Genomic DNA, 19,990 nt, shown 5'->3' with positions numbered 1-19,990 from the left:
CTAGGTTACATTAACAGCTTACAATGCAAAACCAAGACAGTGTTACCCAATGCAAGCAATTTCCAGGACACTATAGGTAGACCCACCTCTGAATTGCTAATACAATGCATTGTGGGGAGAACCCAAGGGTGAGGATGGTTGATGTCTGGCAGTGTCATTGCAGTACCATGTCTCTTATACTTACTGCTGGTGCTTTTTTTTGCTTGACTTTGAATACAACCAAAACATTCATATGTCTTTTGTAGACGTGTGTCATGCATCATGGGGTAACACAGGTTTTAGCCTGTGATCTTACCTTTATTTCTTATGTAGTCTTGCAGACAATTTTGTTGAACTGTTATTGTCTTTGATGTCTCTACTAGTTTTTTATAAAACTAGATTTTCACTGAATTTTCTGTTCTTGGTCTTTAAACTTAGTCATTCTCACATTTGACACTGAAACTTAATTTTTCGTGCACAGCCGACAGCCTGACGGTCTGGTGGTGAACAGCTCAACTTGTGCTTGTTAATATTGCCATCGTGTGGCTGGATTAGATTTGCAACTTCTTTTTATTTTTGGGTTTTGTTGTTGGGGTTTTTTGCCAACTTTTCTTGATTCATAGAGCTGTTAGCAGGTTTCAAGCAGATATGAAGGCAACCAGGAGTATGAAACACACAAATCCTTAAAAATTCTCTGTCCCAGTGAGTTCACCTTCTAAGGACGTTGGCACAGCAAGACAGGAGACACTGTCACTAAGGCAAGATGTTAGATTTGTAAAAACCTCCATGACTTGTGGGTTGCCTTTGTATAACAGGTGATATTGATACAGATTTGAATTAGGAGTAGGTTTTACCTATGGAAAAACCTGTGATCTCAGGGTTTTGCTATTTCTTTTTTATGAAGCTATTTGTGGTGGAGAAATTCACAAAGATGCTGGACAGATCCAATCTCCCAATTACCCAGATGACTACAGACCTTCCAAAGAGTGCATCTGGAAGATTACAGTTTCTGAGGGTTTTCACATTGGAATTACATTCCAAGCCTTTGAGGTGAGAAATATCATTGTATATTATATTACAGACATTATTTTGCCTCTTTAGGTCCTCTAAATTAAGAAGAAAGTGGTGTAAATAGTAATTTTTTTTTTAAAATCTTTTGACTACTTCAGAATATCATTTATTCTCACCAGAAGTTTGCTCAGAGATTTTGAAGCCAGGTTTTTATGAAGAGTTTTCAAAAACTGTTGCTTTAGACAAATATGATTAGAAGGGACTCAAAAGTGTTGATGACATTAAATAAGGACTCATGAATCCTTAAATTTTCATCCAGTCAAATGAAAGTAAATGGTCCCAATCCAGGCAAAAAATCTCTTTTTCATGTCACTGGGACTTGGCAGATTGAAGGATGTGACTCCCCAAAGAAACATCATGTTCCCAGATGGCAAACAGGCTTTGAAGAGCTCACAAAAGGTTTTCTCCTACTGGTTATAGGATGTCTTACACTCTTAGTCAGGTTCACAATGGTTTGTCTTTGACAACTGATGTATATATCACAGACAGGAGTGGACAGGACCTTAGCTGGTGCATAAATCCCATCTATCTCGTAGGCTGTTGTAGCCTGGGTACACTTACCATGTTTGTCCTGTAAAGGGCTGATACCACTGGCTCCTAGCTGTGACCCTGCAGTGGTTTCCTAAACCTTTTTGTTTGCAGTTGTTCGGCTCTGTTTCTTACAGCTTCTCATGAAAAAGCAGTTTTTAGAGAGTTTAGGGCCTGGGTTTCACTAGAGGATAGCCAGAAAATAGTGGTAGAACTGAGATGTGCCTAGGCTTGAATGCAATTCCAACTGCAGGAAAGCTCAGTGGCAGCCATGAGACAAGTACCTCGTAGCCAGTTGTCTGGGGAGCTGATCTCTGGCCAAAGTCTATCTGGGGAGCTAGCCTGGCTTGAAGAATCCATACTAGTGAGGTACAGGCACACACTTTTCCTGTTGCAGATTGAATGGCACGATGCATGCTCTTATGACTACCTGGAGATCCGGGATGGCCTCACTGAACACAGCCCACTGATCGGCCACTTCTGTGGCTATGAGAAGCCAGAAGACATCAAATCCAGTTCGAACAAAGTGTGGATGAAGTTTGCATCTGATGCAACCATCAATAAAGCAGGCTTTGCAGCAAATTTCTTTAAAGGTATGTGATCTAGTACCTCTCACAGTCAAAGCTGGGTACGATTCATCCCTTAAACTACTGCCATCCCCAAACGACCAATTATCATTGTATCTACTTGTAGTTAAGAGCTGTTAGATTTTTCTATGCAACTGCCAATATCAAACTTATATACAAATTGCTTGATACTGAGGCATGAACACCACCTCCCTGATTAGGACAGAAAGAAAGCCTGCTGGGCCAGTATCAGCACAGGCACTAACACCTGGTGTAGCACAGCTGGACAGAATGTCACCTCCATTTAGCCATGCCAGGGGACACTTACATTTTCAAATAAGGTACTAATATTGCACAAAGAGTATTAAAAACAACTGCATGATTAAGTTCTATTCCAAAAGAAGCCTCTGGAGAGATGATAAATCTGAATGCAAGTGGAATCCCAGAAAAAAAGTCTGAGTGCTTTAAGAGACAAATGTGTTCCTAAACTGAGATTCTCTTCAGGAAGATGTGAGTAAGACTAAGATTTTTTTTTTTACTTTTCTTTTTTTTAAGAGCTGGTCCTTTACCAGCATCCTGGTGACTTGATAGAGGCAAGAATGGAATATCTAACTGCTTGGGAAAAATACATGCAGAACTGCTGCAAGGTAGACAGTCATGTTTCTCTTAGGTTCAGTGACAATTGTACAGAAATAATAGCTGCAATGCCAATATTTGGATTGCAAAAGTCCTTTATTTATTTCTACTTTAACTTTTGTCTTATGTTAAGGGTGTCATGGTCCATTTAGATTTCTCAAATTTGCAGGAGAATGTACTCTGTGAATTAAAGTTTAGTTCATGAGCTCATTAAGAAATACAGCAAACAAACCTGTCAGGGCTCAATCCCCTTTGCTGAGATTAGTCTATCGCATGAATTCACTTCTTCACCATTCAAGTAATAAGGTTTCATAATCTATAACCTGTAATTCTTAAGCCATGCACTTAGGTGCAGAAAAAAAATAGTTAAATAAAGTTTAATTTACAGAGTACATTGTCCTGTAGATTTGAGAGAACTGTGACAAAGGGTGATTGCAAATACTGTGATGTTTAATTCCAGTCCCTGAACAACTCTCACAGTGTTTAGACTTCCTTGTTTAAATTTTTCAGGTTCCATAAAGACACAGGGAGTACCTCTTCCTAAAGACATTTTGACTTCTTTCAGGAGTGAACAATGAAGGCTGAATGTGGCAGAATGTCTTTCAGGGATTAGCACTACATGGAGACACAGCAAGTTATTCTCTAGAATCTGAAGTTCTCCTGCAAGTTCGTAGGGGAAGAAAGTTATACACTTGAACCTGGGGTGCTTTCTTTGTGATACAGATAGCAAGAAATAAATTTATTCCTTTTTTATGTAAAAATGTGTAAACATGCACAGTAGTACAATTGCAGACACAGGTATTTTCTGTGTAGGTTTTGCTGGCAGACTAGATCTTCCAGTGTCTGCTCAGATGTCACATATTTGAACCAGAAACCGTGTAGCTGTTGGATGGGTAGGTTGTTTCTAAGTCCATGCCAGTAACTTCAGCTGAGGAGCAGAGTGTATTTGCTTGGACCAAGCATCACAGTAGACATAGCTACACAACTTCTAGCCAGCTAGCATTGTGGGCAGAGTTGATGTCAGTGTGCAAAAGCTGGGTAGACACACCTGCAGGCTACCTGTGGAATTTCAAGGTGGGATCTAAAGTCTGCAAACTGTACCTCCATATCAAGAGGGATTGTGACTATCAGATATTTCATGAACGAAGTAAAGAAACAAATTAGATGGCTCTGCAGGCACTCTTCAGACTGCCACCCATATCTGACCAAGCAATAGGTCAGTTTTGCCTTAATGAATTAGGAAATTAATAGAGGTTCAATTACATGTATTACAACAATGAAAGAAAATAACTTAGCTAAAAAAAAAAACAGAGTTAAGGATGGAATTGAATGCTATGCTTCATGAGAACATGCAGTGGTAACTTCTAACTTTTCAGAGAAAATGAATCTACAAACAGCTCAGACGGGGTAAACCTTTGTCACATCCAAGAGGCAATGTCAGGAAGATATGAAGAGCAACTACCTCATATCCAGGATTATTCTTTATTAGTTATCTTCATTTCTGTAACAAATTGTTTGTGTCACTGAAGGCTGTTTTGTATATGGTTGAAGTATTAGTAGTGATGTGGTTATCTGACACGCACACTGTTGTGCCTTTCTTCTTCATGGCAAATATCAGAGGAAAAACAACACTCTGTAAAATATACCTGCCCATATCCAGGACACATCCTTCCCAGGGTAAAGACTGATCACAGGGGTTTTTGATGATCATAGGAATTTCAGCCACTCTTTTTTCTCAACCAAGTAATTTAACAGCCAGATTAGAACTATTGAACCTATACCTAAGAAAAGAGCAGCAAAGAAATACTCTGCTTTCTTCATAGTGAATCCACAAACAAAAACCAGAAAATAAAATCTGTTTGCACTGGAACTGTTGCGGTGGGGGTTCCCGACTTCAGGAAGGCTTTGCACGAAGACAGTGTTATCAATAGAAGAAAATAGAATATTTCAGCTGCAAGGGACCTACAGTGATAATCTAGTCAAGACTGTTTCTGTTTCATGTACACAGCAGTAACTGTTACGGGAACATTATATAGGGTGTAAGTGTCAAGGTGTTGGCAGTGGAGTCTGCAGGGGCTGCCCCGTGCCAGACAGGGTTCAGCTGGCTCTGCAGTGGACCCAGTGCAGGACAAGTCTGAGCCCATCAGCTGGCCTGGTGGCACCTCTGTGAAAACATAAGTTTAAGATAGGTTAAAAATGATGGAGAGACAGGAGGAGGGAACAAAAAATGTAAAATAGCAGAGGTAAGTCCAAGGTCACAGGAAGAGAAGGTGGGGGTGCTTCATGGCAGAGTAAATGTTCCCTGCTCATGGAGAACCCATGCTGGAGCAGGAGGGAAGTATGAGAAGGAAGGAGAAGCAGAGTTGTGTATGAACTGTGTCTTCCCATCTCCTCCTGCCTTTGCATGCTCCTGGCTTTTCTGAAGGGACTGAGTGTAAGTTGTGGTGATATAAAACAGGAGGAGAGGAGCCTGGAGTGAAGTTGAGCCAGAAAAGGGGAGCAGAAAGCTGTTTTCCCTAAGTATTTTAACATATTTGTTTTCAGCTTCTGTATCCCAATACCAAAACCAGTACTCAAATATTTATATTAATTGTCAGTAAATGAAATTACATTCCCCAAAGTTGAGTCTGTTTGGCCCACAACAGTAATTGGTGGGTAATTTGCCTGTCTCAACCCAGGAGCTTTCTTGCTCCTATTCTTCCTGTTTTCTCCCTTGTTCCACTGGAGTGGGAGGGGGTGGGGAGTGAACCAGCAGCTTGGTGGGAGTTTGGCTGCTAGCTGAGGCCAACCTACCCCATGTTAATAAAATCACCTATTAAGGCATGCATGTGGAATCAGAGGTCAGGATGAAAAGCCAGTACATCTGGCTATCTGTATATTAAAATGTCAGTTCAAGTTGTTGAGATGTGATTGAAGAGCCTGACTTCAAAGCCCAGGGTAGAAAGATTTCATGTGTCTATGAAAAGGCAGAACTACTTGCATGTCCTCCCAGCTCCCCTGCTGCACCCTGTTCCGTGGGGTATGACCTCCCTCAGCTCCATTACTGTGGGCACCATAATGGGCTGGTTTCTGTCACTCAAGAGCATAAGGAACTTAAAACAAACAGAACAAAGAAATAGGCAAATGAGAACAAAAGGCAGTCAAGTCTTTACAGGAGCCTCTGTTTCCCTGCTCCTGTCTAGAAAAAGCACTAGTGGGTACCAACAGTAATTGTAGTCCTTTATGGTTTCATGTTTAGGAGTACTTTAGCATCTGTGAGGTTTGCTGCAGTGCCCACTCCATGGGCTCAGATGAGCAGCTATTGCTTTGTTCCTTCTGTACAGAAGGGTTGCATGAGGAATATAAAGTTTAGGTGGCCAAGAAAGTGTGACTCATTCTGGTTTTCTCCTGACAGAGATGGATGAATGTTCTCTGCCGGACAATGGTGGTTGTGAGCAGCACTGTGAGAACACACTGGGCAGTTACAAATGTACCTGTGAGCCTGGCTATGAGTTGACAGCTGATAAAAAGAGCTGTGAAGGTAAGTAACTTACAGATTGAGGCATCTGTCTATAGGATGGGCACTATGGCTAATAATGAAATTTAACAGTCTTTGGAGATGATTTTCCTTGCCCCTACATCCTCTTTATTTCAGTTTATTTTCCACCTGAAAAATTTCTTTTTGTCAACATCTTCCATTGAAAAACAAGTTTTGGTTAAAAACCTGAAAATACTCTGATTCTCTACTGCTAAACATCCCTAAAACCAGTTGTCCTTCATGGCCAGAGATTGCTGTTCAGACCAGATCTCCCACAGTACAGCACAAAGGAGTGTAGGCATTACAACCTAACCATTGAGTGGCCTGAAAGTATATAAATCTAAAGCTGATTTTTTCTTTTCTGAAAAAAATTTACGTCATATAATAAAATATGAATATTTTGTCTGCATGCAAAACAGATATTCTCTATACTGAGGAGTAAATTCCCCTGCTCTGTTATGGAGGAAAAAGCCCCACACCTTCAATAGAAACTGTTTGTGTCAGCTTTCTATTTATACTGTTAATCTCATGCAACAAGTGTTTGCTCCTGCCAACAATACAGCTGTTGATGTGCTGAAAATCCATCCATTGTTCTTGTCTCATAGCTCTGCCTGTCAGCTGAGACATGAAGGGAGCTCCACACCCTGTGAGTGGTGCTCTCAAAGTCATCCAGGTTGCCCTGACTTCTCCTTTTGTCAAACTGCCTGAGGAAGAGTGCTGTTGACTTGGTGAGGGCAGAGTTAGGTGTGTGCAAAAGGCTTTTGTCTTTTTTTTTTTTTAATAATTCCTTGCAATTTTGAGCAAACCAGTATAATGTGGTCAAGCCACTATAACTAGGGCAAACCACTATAACTTAGCAAGCGTTTTTTGAACTTCACTCTTAACCTCCTGTTTTAAACTTCATTTGTGGGATAGTCTTTAAAAATGTAGCAACATACAACAGAGTAAATTGCTTTTGTTTCTCCAGATATGCTTGCTACACTATTTATATTGAAGCTGCTCCCTTGGGTTAGTTCTCTTAATGCAAAATGGTGCTGGGAACAAGACACAGAAAGCTTTTGTCCCTGTGGGTTTTGAGGATGTGGCCATATCTCATTACTCTCCAGAAACAGCAAGAAAAAAGAGGATAAAAAACGCTTCATTGCAAATAGAATTTTGCAGCAAAAGAGCAAATTGAGGTTGACTCCTTTGAGGTAAAAGCCCTGCCCTCCCATAAGAGAATGAAGCTGAGATGTCCTAAATTTTTAAAGGAAATGGGATAATAAAGCTAAGTCTTTGACTTGGTTGTTTATTTTCCCTAGAGAAGAAGCAGTCCACATATAATAAGCCCCTGGAGAGCTGACAGTGTCTTCCCTAGGATTCTATTATCTTATAATTGTTCTGTTACTGATCAACTTGAAATAGTAAGGTTTGTAGCACTGAGTGCAGGTGAATTTACTGATCTGGCCTTTAAAACTGTGTTGTGCATGCCAAGTCAACTGATTCACAGTAAGCCCAAGAAGAGAGACTAAAGAGGAGATCAGTCTTATGTGGTGGCTCTCAGGGACATAGCCTAACTCTGTATTTCACTGGGCAGATGAGGTTTCTGTCTTCTTCACAGTTGCCAGCATTTTAAACCTGTTCTGGAGGCCGGGATTTGAAATGTGCCACCAACCCAGACCTGATTCATCTCCTAGTTAACACTGTGGCCCAATCTGTGTGTCTGAACAGAACCAAGTAAACCTTGTGTTCATTTATTGCCTCTCCAGCTGCCTGTGGGGGCTTCATCACCAAGCTCAATGGGACCATTACTAGCCCTGGATGGCCCAAGGAATACCCTACTAACAAAAACTGCGTCTGGCAGGTGGTAGCTCCAGCCCAGTACCGGATCTCTCTGCAGTTCGAAGTGTTTGATCTGGAAGGCAATGATGTACGTAACCAGTCCCTGCATCTCAGAGGTGGGACTATTGGCTATACTCAGAACTGGATAAATCCTTGGGGTACAAGGGAGAGGAGGCTCTGTCTTACTGGTAGAGTAAGACAGAATGACATGAATAACAGTGATTGTTCTCCTTGAAGTCTGAATCAGCTTTCTCTATAGAGTGGAAGGATTAAGGCTGTTCTATTATAAATACATGTAATGGTTTAACCCCATCTGGCAACTAAACACCACACAACTGCTCGCTCACTTCCCCCCAGTGGAATGGGGGAAGAATTGGAAGGGTAAAAGTGAGAAAAGCTCATGGGTTGAGATAAACAATTTAATAGATGAAGCAAAAGCCACACAAGCAAGCAAATTAAAACAAGGAATTAATTCACTACTTCCAGTGGGCAGGCAGGTGTTCAGCCAACCCCAGCAAAACAAGGCTCCATCACACACAATGGTTACTTGGGAAGACAAACACCGTCACTCTGAATGTTCCCCCTTCCTCCTTCTTCCCCCCACTTTATATACTGAGCATGATGTCATATGGTCTGGAATATCCCTTTGGTCAGTTAGGATCAGCTGTCCTGACTGTGTCCCTTCCCAACTCCTTGCACACTCCCAGCCTCCTTGCTAGTGGAATGGTATGAGAAGCAGAAAAGGCCTTGACTTGGAAGTGCTGCTCAGAAATAACAAAAACATCTTTATATTATCAACCCTGTTTTCAGCACAAATCCAAAACACAACCCCATACTAGCCATTGTGAAGAAAATTAAATCTACCCCAGCCAAAACCAGCACAACGGACTTCTTTTCTCTACCAGTTTTGCATAATTGTAGGTATTTTCCAGCCCTAATGTACCATCCCCCACTTCCCCAGTACTGCCTTTGCAGGAAAGTAATTGGAAATGAACAATAAAGTAGAGTTCTTCAAGGATAAATGAAATAACCAGTAAAAGAGGCTGTTCTCTGTCCTGCCAAGGGCAGGGTGGAGTTTGAACAAACCATTCAGGTCTCATTTTCTGCACTGTAAATGGGAGCAGTGGCACTTCCTTAATTCAGTAGGCTGCTGAAGTTCATTCAACACTGTCAGGCTCTTGGATAAGCTAAATTATTTTAACTAAATTAAATGGAACCATTGCTGTTTTGATAAACACAACTATGCTTTAAAATCAAGACAACAAGGGAAGAGGTGAGAAAACTGACAAAGGAGATTTTGGGGAAGTTAGGAGTGTGTTTGAGTACAAGACTGTTTCTGTTCCTTCTCAGTGAAGCCTCTGTCCCCTTCCTCTGAAATTCTCTGTTCCAAGTCCACAGAGCTGAGAAATCTTCTCTCTTGTCAGGTCTGTAAATATGACTATGTTGAGGTTCGTAGTGAGCTGGCTTCTGACTCCAAGCTACATGGCAGATTCTGTGGCTCAGAGAAGCCCGAAGTAATCACATCCTATGGCAACAACATGAGACTGGAGTTCAAATCAGACAACACAGTCTCCAAGAAAGGCTTTAAAGTTCACTACTTCTCTGGTACGTGGCTGTATCCTTTCACTTGCTTAGCTGTGTCTTCTGACCAAACCTCTTGGTTTTGATGAATTTTCTTCAACCTCCTGTTAGATCAGGCAGAGCCTGACATGGTTACATTTAAAAGCATGGTTGCTCTGTGCTGTGTCACCATCATCTTGGCTTCTCAGTGCAGTGTAGTGTTTCTCAGTTTCATAGTATAGTGTCAGCAAGATGCATGGATTTCATCAATGCCTCCAGTCTTTCCACAGCAGGAAACAATGGGGAACCCAATTCTAGAAGTTATCTCTGTCCCTAGAGTCATTAAAGGAAAGCTTTTTCCTCTGAAACTAGAAGATGTAGAAAATTTCCGATAATGTTCTGTACAGCAATTATTCCCATCAAAGCAGTGTGTGCTAGTGGAAGTTCCTCATCCTCTGTTCTGAATACTTTGTGTCAGTGATGGACCTTGCTGGCAGGCAGTTCTGGAGGTTAATTGTATGTCATTTGGAAGTAGAAATTCAATTTCATGCTGTCTTTTCAGCGGAGACCAAAGAGTATTAATGATTTTTGCAGAGGATGATCAGGCAAAACAGCCTTGAATTAAGACAGGTGCAGAGTAGAATCAGGGCTAGGGGTTTGACTTATTAAATCTAGCAGGAGGAATGATGAGATCGGTATGTTTCATCTGGTAGTATGTTTGGGAGTGAGAAGACAGATGGGGTTAATGAAATCTAGGGAGGGCATTGTCCCAAGAAAAAATGGAGATAAACTGCTCATAATTTAGGTTGAATTGGAAACTGTGAGCAGATCCTATGCTCAGAACAGTGAGATTGAGGAATATAGTCCTGAACATCAACTGGGGCATATTTCAGCTTCAGAGAGCAGCTCATACCTTAGATCTTCCTATCTGGCTGTTCGTGCTTTCAGACAGAGCTATTTAAAAGTAGAGGCTCATCAGGGCACAAAGGAACTTGAAAATATAAAGGCTGGCCAGTAGATTTTTGCCTAAACTAGTGAATTTATGTGATACTTTTCCTGGACTCTATTTTAGAAGTATGAGACACTGCTATATGCTTCTTTTAGACAGAAGTCTTTAACTATTAAACTTACATTATAAAATAAAGTACATTTGTGATGTATTTCATTAAATGATAGACAATTGAAGAGAATAGTGTCTGGGCTAAAAAGCTGACTGGACTAATCCAGCAGTAGAGGTTGAAGGTTTGCACTGCTATCTGCCAGCCTGGGTGTGGGGTTCCCAGTTGGTGACTGTGGTAGTCTGTCTCACTGTCAACTCAGTGTTTGTTGTTTTGATCCTGCCCAGACAAGGATGAATGCTCCAAAGACAATGGTGGTTGCCAGCATGAATGTATCAACACCTTTGGGAGTTATACATGCCAGTGCAGAAATGGCTTCATGCTGCATGAAAATGGCCATGACTGTAAAGAAGGTAAGGTCCCCACTTCCTGCCCTCAGGAAAGCCAAGGTACTTCAAACATGGCTTGATTCAGGATCCTTTCTGCCCTGTGTTGGAAGGAAGTTTGTACAATGTACTGGGCTGGGACACCAAAAAAGCCCCAACTAGCTGAAAAACTGCCCAAGAAAAAGGGGTAGGGGGCTGACCCATTCCCCAGTCTTGCCCTCTATATCACCATAGGGGAGACAGGGTGGGAATAAGAAGTTGGGCTAGCAAAAGGAGCAGTTGTGGGACATCACCATTACACTGGTCACTGCTGCTTCATTCAGTTATTGTGTTTGAGTCGGAAGAAAAAGGATGGGCTGATCTAACCATTTGCTGGTGCCAAAATTACCTTTCTTCCTGCACCACTACCCCTGCTCTGTGCTGCCATGGCCCTCCTGTGTGTCGTCTCTGGTCCTTGTCTGATCTCTCCATGAGCTGATTCAGCTTTCCAAGTTGGCAAAACAATGTGAGGCTGAGATAGCACCAGAGTCAACACAGTGGAGGGGCTGACATCATCGCCCTGGGAGCAGGGCAGGTGAGATGGAGGAGCAGAAGAATAATTAGGGAGTGAGGATGTAAATGAGGTCAATGAGGCCCAGGGGAATGAGATGGTCCATTTCACCAGCTGCCAGGTTAGCTCAAAAAAGTATAGGACAAACCCACCAGAACTATGCAGTAATACTAAAAGGTCTTGTTTGGTGACTGAAACCTTCCCTATCTCTGCCCTGTGGAGGGGTCTCAGTGGGCAGAGAGGAGCATGTAGGACACTAGAGGGTTCCCATGTGAGACTTACCTCAGTGTACTCTCTCTTTCTCTCAAGCTGGTTGTGAGCACAAGCTGAGTGGTGCGGAGGGAATGATGAGCAGTCCCAACTGGCCTGACAAGTACCCCAGCCGGAAAGAGTGCACCTGGGACATCTCTGCAACACCTGGCCACCGAGTGAAAGTGGTGAGTAACCAGAGAGCGGGACTGTGAGGGGAGAAGCAGGCTGGGTTGTGAGGAGCTCAAGTGACTTCCCACCACCACTGTGTGAGCAGGAGGTTGATGCCTACAGGTCCTGTTTGGGGCTCTTGGAGGAGAGCATTGTGGGAGGCTGCCCTGGCTTGGAAAAGGGCAGAAGGTCTCAAGAGAGACACCGGGAGGGGAGAGGCAGCTTAGAGGATACTCCAGCAGATGACAACTGTGGAGTATTGCCCTCTGGTTACAGGCAATAACACGCCCTCCCACCCCTACCTCTCCTTGTGAACCACTTTGTTGGGGTGGTATCTAAATAAGGTGGTGACTGAGCTGATCCCCAGCCCCTCTGAGGGACGGGCATCAGGGCCATTTTACAACATGGCCTTATGGAAATGACAGGACATGCCCAAATCTGTGCAGATGGCCCAGGCACTGGGGGAAATAATCCCTGTGCTCAGTGGAAGTAATATTGAAGAACAGCCCATTTGGTGTGCTGGGCAGGGTTACCAGCGGAAAAAAATAAATGCTTATAAGGCTTGCAGTTGATAACTGTTGTCATGCACCTATGTGAGGCAGCAAAGCTAAGGCAACATGGCACATTGATATGGAATTCTGAGCTCTGCCACCCTGAGATCATTCTTGTCTGAAAGCACACTGTTCTGTGGGAGGAGTGGGACAGATGCACTGTTTGATCTGTTTCTCACTTGGCATTTCATCCTCTGCTAAATCGCATACTCAGATTTACAGATGTCTGTCTTAATTCTCCATATTCTTGCTGTAGACCTTCAATGAGTTTGAGATTGAACAGCACCAAGAATGTGCCTATGACCACTTAGAAATGTATGATGGACCCAACAGCAAGTCACCTGTCCTTGGCCGCTTCTGTGGCAGCAAGAAACCAGACCCTGTAGTGGCTTCTACAAACAAGATGTTCCTCAGGTTTTACTCTGATGCTTCTGTGCAAAGGAGAGGTTTCCAGGCAAAGCATAGCACAGGTAAGCTGGTTGCCTGCCAATACCCCAGTGCCATAAGATATCATCAAGTCTCACTGCATTTTTTTACTAGGCAAAACCAAACACACTTTTCTCCCAAATAAGCTTAGCCCGAACTTTAACTGGTTGTATATTCAGTTCTCAGACCATTGCTGCCACAATACCATAAATACTAGCTTCCATAACAACTCAGAGGTCTCCTGGTATTGGACGTTTCTGCTCATGCTCTTTTGTTTAAATTGGAGGTGTTTGATTGAACAACAATCCCTTCTGTTCCACATCAACCATCGGAAAAGGAGGTGGTGCAGTTTAGTCCACGTACTGGCCCACACACAAAACAGGCCCACATTAGATTGATTATGGTAGAAGCAGAGCTGTGCTGTGGACAGACACAGCTTGATCCTCTTATCTGTGGCAGCCCAGAGGTGGGCGTGTTGTACCAACATTCACTTCTTTGAAATCCCTGCCACTGTAAACAGGTGAAATGTGCTCTGAGTGGCAGTGCATGAGAGACTGGTGAAGAGGCATCTTCCTCATTGGCTGCAGGAAAACTCTGTGTTAAAGTATACCCCTTCTGCACAAACACAGGGCTACTTTTGTGTATTGTGTGGGCAGAAAAGGATTGTTTTGCTCCCCAGTTTTTTGATGTGCTTCAACTTCCTGCTGACAAAATACTTGGGGTCAGAATTTCAGCTACAGGACAAGTGCAAAGAACAAAGCAGTTGCTTTCTAAAATAATACATTTTCCCAGAGTATAATGTGTCAAGAACCCCATCCTGCCAGTTTAAACTGGTCACCTCTTTCCATGCATGTTCTGTACCAAAAGAACCAAGTTCCTCTTAGCTCTGTGGGTCTATGGATTCATGGGTGACTGGAGAATTCACTGTGGTGAACAACCACTATTTATGGTAGTTTGGTGCAGTGTTTATTTACCTTCCCTACTGTACTTCAAGCTGGAGGTCTTTTCTGCTTGTGACTGGCCCAAAAGTGGGATGGGTCTTTCTTGTGAGGTAAGGCCTTTGAGAGACTGTTTTGTGCCCTTTTCTTCCTTCAGAGTGTGGTGGGCTCCTAAAGGCTGAAGTACGAACTAAGGAGCTATATTCCCATGCTCAGTTTGGGGACAACAACTACCCAGGTCAAGCCAACTGTGAATGGGTGATTGTAGCTGAAGATGGTTATGGGGTGGAGCTAATATTCCAGATATTCGAGATTGAGGAGGAGGCTGACTGTGGGTACGACTACATGGAGATTTATGATGGTTACGACAGCACTGCACCCCGTCTGGGACGCTTCTGTGGCTCAGGGGTAAGCCATGATGGTGGTGATTTCTTAGGGATCACTGGGGGTGGCAAGGAAGAATACTGTCATACCATTTCTGGAGAGGGGCAGCTGTCACAAACTGGTAATGAGAATGCTTTTTGACTGGGTTTTGTTTCTTCCCCTTTGGCTGGAGATCACAGCCATTTTATCTGATGCACAGAGTTGGCTGGAAAATGGTGCTGACAGATAGTCCCTTTTTAGCCCAGGGCCATGTACAGCAGCACAAGATTGCTGCACTGCTGTGCCCCAGCCCTGCCACAAAAGTGATGTGTAAATGTGAGAAACAGCTTCCAAAGGGCAGTTTCAGTCACTTCCTGCCTGAAGCCAGGTTACGTTGTGGCCACACTATGCCAAGGGCGAATAGTGGAGGGACTTACAGAGCTGCTTGTTGACTCTAGAATGGCATTGCTGTCTCCTAAACTGTTACCTGCAACCCCATTAACAGGAGTGACTCTAGCATGAGTGATGGTGTGTAGTTTTTAAAATCAGAGGGTCTGTGTTTGATTTCTCTAGGACTTCAGCAATGAAATGGAGAAGGTTCTTATTGAATTTAAAGAGAGACAATCAGGGAGTAGGTATGGAAGAAGTCCTCACAAACTGGAGAAATGGTCTGGAATATAAACAAAGGCATAGCAGCTCAGTGTGAAAAAGTTCAGGGCAGCAGAGTAGTAATGTACCTACCTGCACACTGACAAATGAAGAATGGCTGGGAAAGTGTTGGTCCTGCAGAGAAGCACAGGGACATTGTAGCAGCTCACCAACAGTGTGGGAGATAACCAGAGTTGTCATGAAATATAAGTACCTAAGTCGTTTTGCTGCTAATGACCCCTGGGAGAGCCTCAGCTGCCAAACAGGGTCCAGTTTGTATTGTGTCATTTCCTGAAAAGATAATGGCAAATTAGAGTAAACCTGAAAACTGGAACAAGAATATCCAGAAAGTCCTGTGAAAAAAATAACTGGAAGAACTGAGATTGTAGATTGGACTGGCATCAGTCTTCAAACATAAAGAGCAAGGAAAATATGCATAGGAAGGCAGATCAGGGCAGGAGGTACTGAGCACTCAGTCTTCACATTTACTGGCCAATCTGTCTTCACTGTGAGCTTAAACTCTATCATCATAGTGCAGACAGTTATTTAGTCTGTAGACTTGACCACTATGTACTGTCTTCTTTCCTTTTCTGCAGCCTCTGGAAGAAATCTACTCTGCAGGGGATTCCATCATGATTCGATTCCATACGGATGACACCATCAACAAGAAAGGCTTTCATGCCCGATACATAAGTACCAAATTTCAGGATGCATTGCACATGAGAAAGTAGTTTGACTGCTCCTCACAGACATTCCCCATATGAAGATTGAGACATTTAACTGTGATCTTTGTCCTTTTTTTTTTAAAGGTTCTGTGCACCTGGCCAAAAGCAGTGTACAGTATTTTCTGTAACTAAAACTAAATCCAGTCTCAAAGGTTTGCCTCTGCAATTAATAGCATGACCCTTTCTTGTTAACATACCCAGGACCAAAAAATTGTCTTCTAATCATACCTGCCAGGGCATAAACATTGTATTTTGCACAACTTGCCATGAGGCTGAGTAAGACTGAACTTGAATTGAGAAAAGCCTTCGTCTCTTGCATATCTTGTTTCTAGGTGATAATTCCCAAGCACCCACATGAGCTGTCTGAACATATTTTCTGATGCAGGTGATGTGGACAGATACCCAGTAGGATTTCTTCAAAGGACTTTTTGAGCCACCCACACTCCCCTACCAACCTAAAATACTCTGTGCAATAAGAGAACAACCAGATGGCTGGACATCCATCACTCCTTCTGTCCCTTCTATTTATTGTCTTGCTTATTGTTGAGTGGAGAGCAAGGCAGGGGACAGGGACAATTTTTTTAGAGCTGCTAGCTACTTAGATCCCAGTAAATGAGACAGGCCCAGTGTCTGATTAGTGGTAATTGTCGTGATGTACATTGAATGGAGGTACTTTGATGTAGTGCCCAAGGGAAAGGTGGTGGCTGATATGGAAATGCTGTGGTGGAATGCAAAGCATGACTCTGTGATGGTGGCAAAGCTTAGTAACAGGAACACTGACAGCATGCTCCAATTACACCACCAGGGAAAGCAGCTCAGAGAGCTGTGGCAGCAGTCCAGGCCTTATCTTAAATAAGGGATCTCTCTCCTCCTCACTCCACCCATGCCTGCTTTCTCAGCCTCCTTTTCACTGCTTCCTTTGCTTACTACCATTTCCCTGTGAGCCCTTCCTTTTCACAGCTGAGCTGCTCTCCCCAGGGCTGCCCACCACAATGTAGGAGTGCTCTGCAACATCTGCTAGCTGGAGTATGTTACTGAAGGGAATTCTGGGGCAGAGGGAGCCTGGGTGTCCCTGAGGCAGAGGGACACAGGCCATGCTACGGGTCAGCTCTGGTGAGCTGTGGGAACCTGTCAAACATATGCAACCTGCAGGCACAGGACTAGGAACAGAAGAGCTCTTCTGGTTTCTGCTTCCTTCTCGTTCGTCGCTGGTGCATGGCCCAGTCTCTTAATTTCATGGCAAGGGTGCAAGTGAGATGGTGACTTAGAGCATTTTGGGCTATAAGGCTCAGACCTGCTCTTGTTTGCTCATGGAAGCTACCACAGGCTCAAAGAATTAAAAGGTAGCTTGACACTTCTTTGGGAAAAAAGTAGGGAAAACTGTGCTTTTGGGGAACCACCGTAATTGAACTGTTGATATGGAAGTTAAAAAAAAGACTTTATTCTGAATGTTTCATTAAGGCACTCATGGGCAATTATGAGCTAAAAGCTGAGGTGTGTTAGCTTTAATAAAGTATTTATAATCCAAGGATTACTATGTTTACATAACCAATGTGCTGTCAGGCTCCGAGATGACACCTCCTTTCTGGTGTACCACTGTGGAGAAGTATGGGGCCAGCGCCACTGTCAGGCACAAACGACATTCCTGGAGATGAGGGCATTTTCAGATGGATAATAAATAGACCCAGCCCTCTCCAGAAATCCTTGAACAGGATATGGTCCAAGTATTGTGAATACTAGGAGAAGCAAATGCATGAAAATATTTTCTTGCTTAGAACAAGAAAAGTAAAGTAATTTATACACACACATGGAAGATTATATGTATATAAAATGTGCATGTAGAAGACCAGTAGTCAAAGCCTTAATAAGTGTAAAGTGAACAATACTGTAGCACTGACTATAGCTTTATTGCAGGCTGTATAAAATCACGTTATCTCTGTTTTGGTTTTGGTTTTTTGTTTGTGTTTTGGGGTTTTTTTTAGCTCTGCTTTGTTTCTTTTTTTCAAATTTTGAGGCCTTCTTACAGGCAAGACCTCTGATCTCAAGCTGTTTGACCATGCAGGTCTGGGGAAGTGAGCACTGCTAGACGAGGTGTGTGTTTATCCTTCTTTTCCTTGCTCCAGTTCAAGCAAAATTACAGTGACTCAGGTCTGGAAATAAAATGCGACATCAGTGCCTCTGAAACAGAAGCAAAGTTTCAGGTGGCAAGCAGCAGTTCAAGTTTCCTGACCCTATAGTGGCAGCAATGGCTCTAGGGAAAAGTGACTGTAGCAGCTGTAGACATGTACTTTAACATCTCTGTTCGTTGTTCTGGTAATTTCCCATCTACCCCAGACTGGTTTGTTTCAGATGCTTGCAATGTGGTTTGACAGATGTACTAGACTCATTAGCATTCATCCAGGTGTCTCTTGTGACAGTGTGCTCGCAACTGTTGTACTGTGCATTTCAACCAATGATCTATGTAGAATATTTCTGCTGTACTGACTGGACCTAGCAGTCAATAATTCTAAACGTGTGAAATTTTCTTAAGAAAAAAAATGTCAGACCCTCTGATGTGTGAGTATGTATTCTGGTCTTTGTGTGGTTTTTACATTTCACTAACTAAAATAATTTTTTAGAGGGGAAGGAGAGGAGGGTGTGGGGGCAATCATAAATATACCTGTGCCCAGAAGGAGTGAGTGAGTCTCTGCATTCATTAAAGACTGGATTCAGTTGCACATTCTGTTGTATGCATGCATTTTCCACTTCTTCAAGGGGAGGACATTTGTTACTATATTCCTTGTTCTACCAACTGTTGTTTGTGTCTTCTGCTAATACCAGGTGGGATTTACTCTCTGCAGGAGGTGCTTTCCTGTGAGCCTTTAGGCTTGTCTCGCTTTTGCAATCAAGAGAGCATTAGTAAGTGGGGCAGAGAAACAAGTTGTTCAGCCAAAGAGCTACATCGTTGTTTCGTGTTGCGCACTTACACTTTAGTGGGCTGAGATACAGATCTGCAGTGATAAACATGAGAGATCTGGTAATTAGTCCATAAGTATACCTCAAAGGATGAGGCTCATTTGCTACACTACAGGCTATGGCCTTCATCAGCAGGTCCCAAAGACAAGAGACATGAAACTCCTGTGCAAAGGACAGCAGGATGAACATGAGGCAGATGTTCCTTATTGCAAAGTTGTGGTCCATGCACCATGGCAGCCAAATGCCGATAGGTAGAACCTAAAATGCTTTTCTTCCTCTTTCTGTCTAGTTCTTGATGTCTACCCTGCTTGCTAAGAACCATGTCTGTGTTCTTTCCCCAACACATACCTAGTTCATCTGTGACCTACCACCTAGAACATTTCCTGTGGTGTGTCAAAGCTACCCAAACCTTCATGGTGACTGAATTTCCTCCCAGCTGTTCCCAAAGGCAAAGCAGCAACGGATATGAAGTAAGGAATAAGCATCCCCATGTAGCCTCCTGCATCAGAGTACCATGGAAAGAACCTAGAGGCTGACAGTCAAGACAGTAGGTAGACATAATTTCCAAAATGACACCCATGAGTCTTCAGTCACATGGATAGTTACAGAGCAAAGCAATGTTGAAACATTAGAAATGTGAAGCTGGTAGGAAATGGGAGGTAAAATAGAAGGTGGGATATGAACTGGAGTCACAGCTGTTAAAGAAACACAGAGACATTTGAGGTTACAGCGAGATAGGTTCTAACTGTGTGCATGATCTATCTATTGTGTGTGTAAAGGTCTTTTGCAGGTTTGTAGTTTCTCTACTGTTCAACTATCATGTTCCCTTGATATCTCTTTCCACACTGTCTGCTACCCGTGCTGTGACAGGGCTGGTCCTTTTTTTCTCTACTTACTTATAGAAACAGGACTTAATTTTCCAGAAAGTGCCCAAAGACCATCCAGTCACTGTGTGTGAGTTGATAAAGGGCATATCCATTGTCTGCCAGAAGATTCTTCATCCTTTAAAAACACAAGTACCCAGTGACACAACTCACTTCAGACAAAAAACGATGCCTCAGACCAGACAGGCTTGTTGGTCTCAGCATTAAGCCAGCAGAAATCCTTCACTTTGTTCTGACATTTCCAGCAGGTGCTCTGGCAGACGAGGTGCTAGCCTTAGAAACCAAAAGCAGGATTCCCCTCAAGCTGATCTGTGGCTCACCCTAAGCACACTCTTGGAACCAGGAGCTCTTATTTGCCATGTATCTGGCAGAGAAGAGGTGGAGTCTCCAGTGCCCTGAAGCCCAGCT

The 19,990-nt window shown here is 43.0% G+C and overlaps 1 protein-coding gene across 2 annotated transcripts in view; it reads left to right on the top strand.

Moving 5' to 3' along the window:
- The window catches only part of TLL2 (tolloid like 2), a 90,836-nt gene extending 72,540 nt beyond the window's left edge, over positions 1–18,296 (top strand). For both annotated transcript variants that reach the window (XM_064662679.1, XM_064662680.1), the window contains 10 exons: positions 884–1,029; positions 1,976–2,171; positions 6,175–6,300; positions 8,046–8,206; positions 9,543–9,723; positions 11,024–11,149; positions 11,982–12,109; positions 12,900–13,113; positions 14,165–14,415; positions 15,615–18,296. In XM_064662679.1, the coding sequence (XP_064518749.1) occupies positions 884–1,029; positions 1,976–2,171; positions 6,175–6,300; positions 8,046–8,206; positions 9,543–9,723; positions 11,024–11,149; positions 11,982–12,109; positions 12,900–13,113; positions 14,165–14,415; positions 15,615–15,749 (1,664 nt within the window). In that variant the 3' untranslated portion in view covers positions 15,750–18,296. The remainder of the gene's footprint in view (positions 1–883; positions 1,030–1,975; positions 2,172–6,174; positions 6,301–8,045; positions 8,207–9,542; positions 9,724–11,023; positions 11,150–11,981; positions 12,110–12,899; positions 13,114–14,164; positions 14,416–15,614) is intronic.
- The last annotated feature ends 1,694 nt before the right edge of the window (positions 18,297–19,990 follow it).

The sequence above is a fragment of the Pseudopipra pipra genome, chromosome 8 (genome assembly GCF_036250125.1).
Source record: "Pseudopipra pipra isolate bDixPip1 chromosome 8, bDixPip1.hap1, whole genome shotgun sequence".
In the NCBI taxonomy this organism is placed as follows: Eukaryota; Metazoa; Chordata; class Aves; order Passeriformes; family Pipridae; genus Pseudopipra; species Pseudopipra pipra.
The sequence above is the reverse complement of the archived record's forward strand: the minus strand, read 5'-3'. Positions and strand labels throughout refer to the sequence as shown.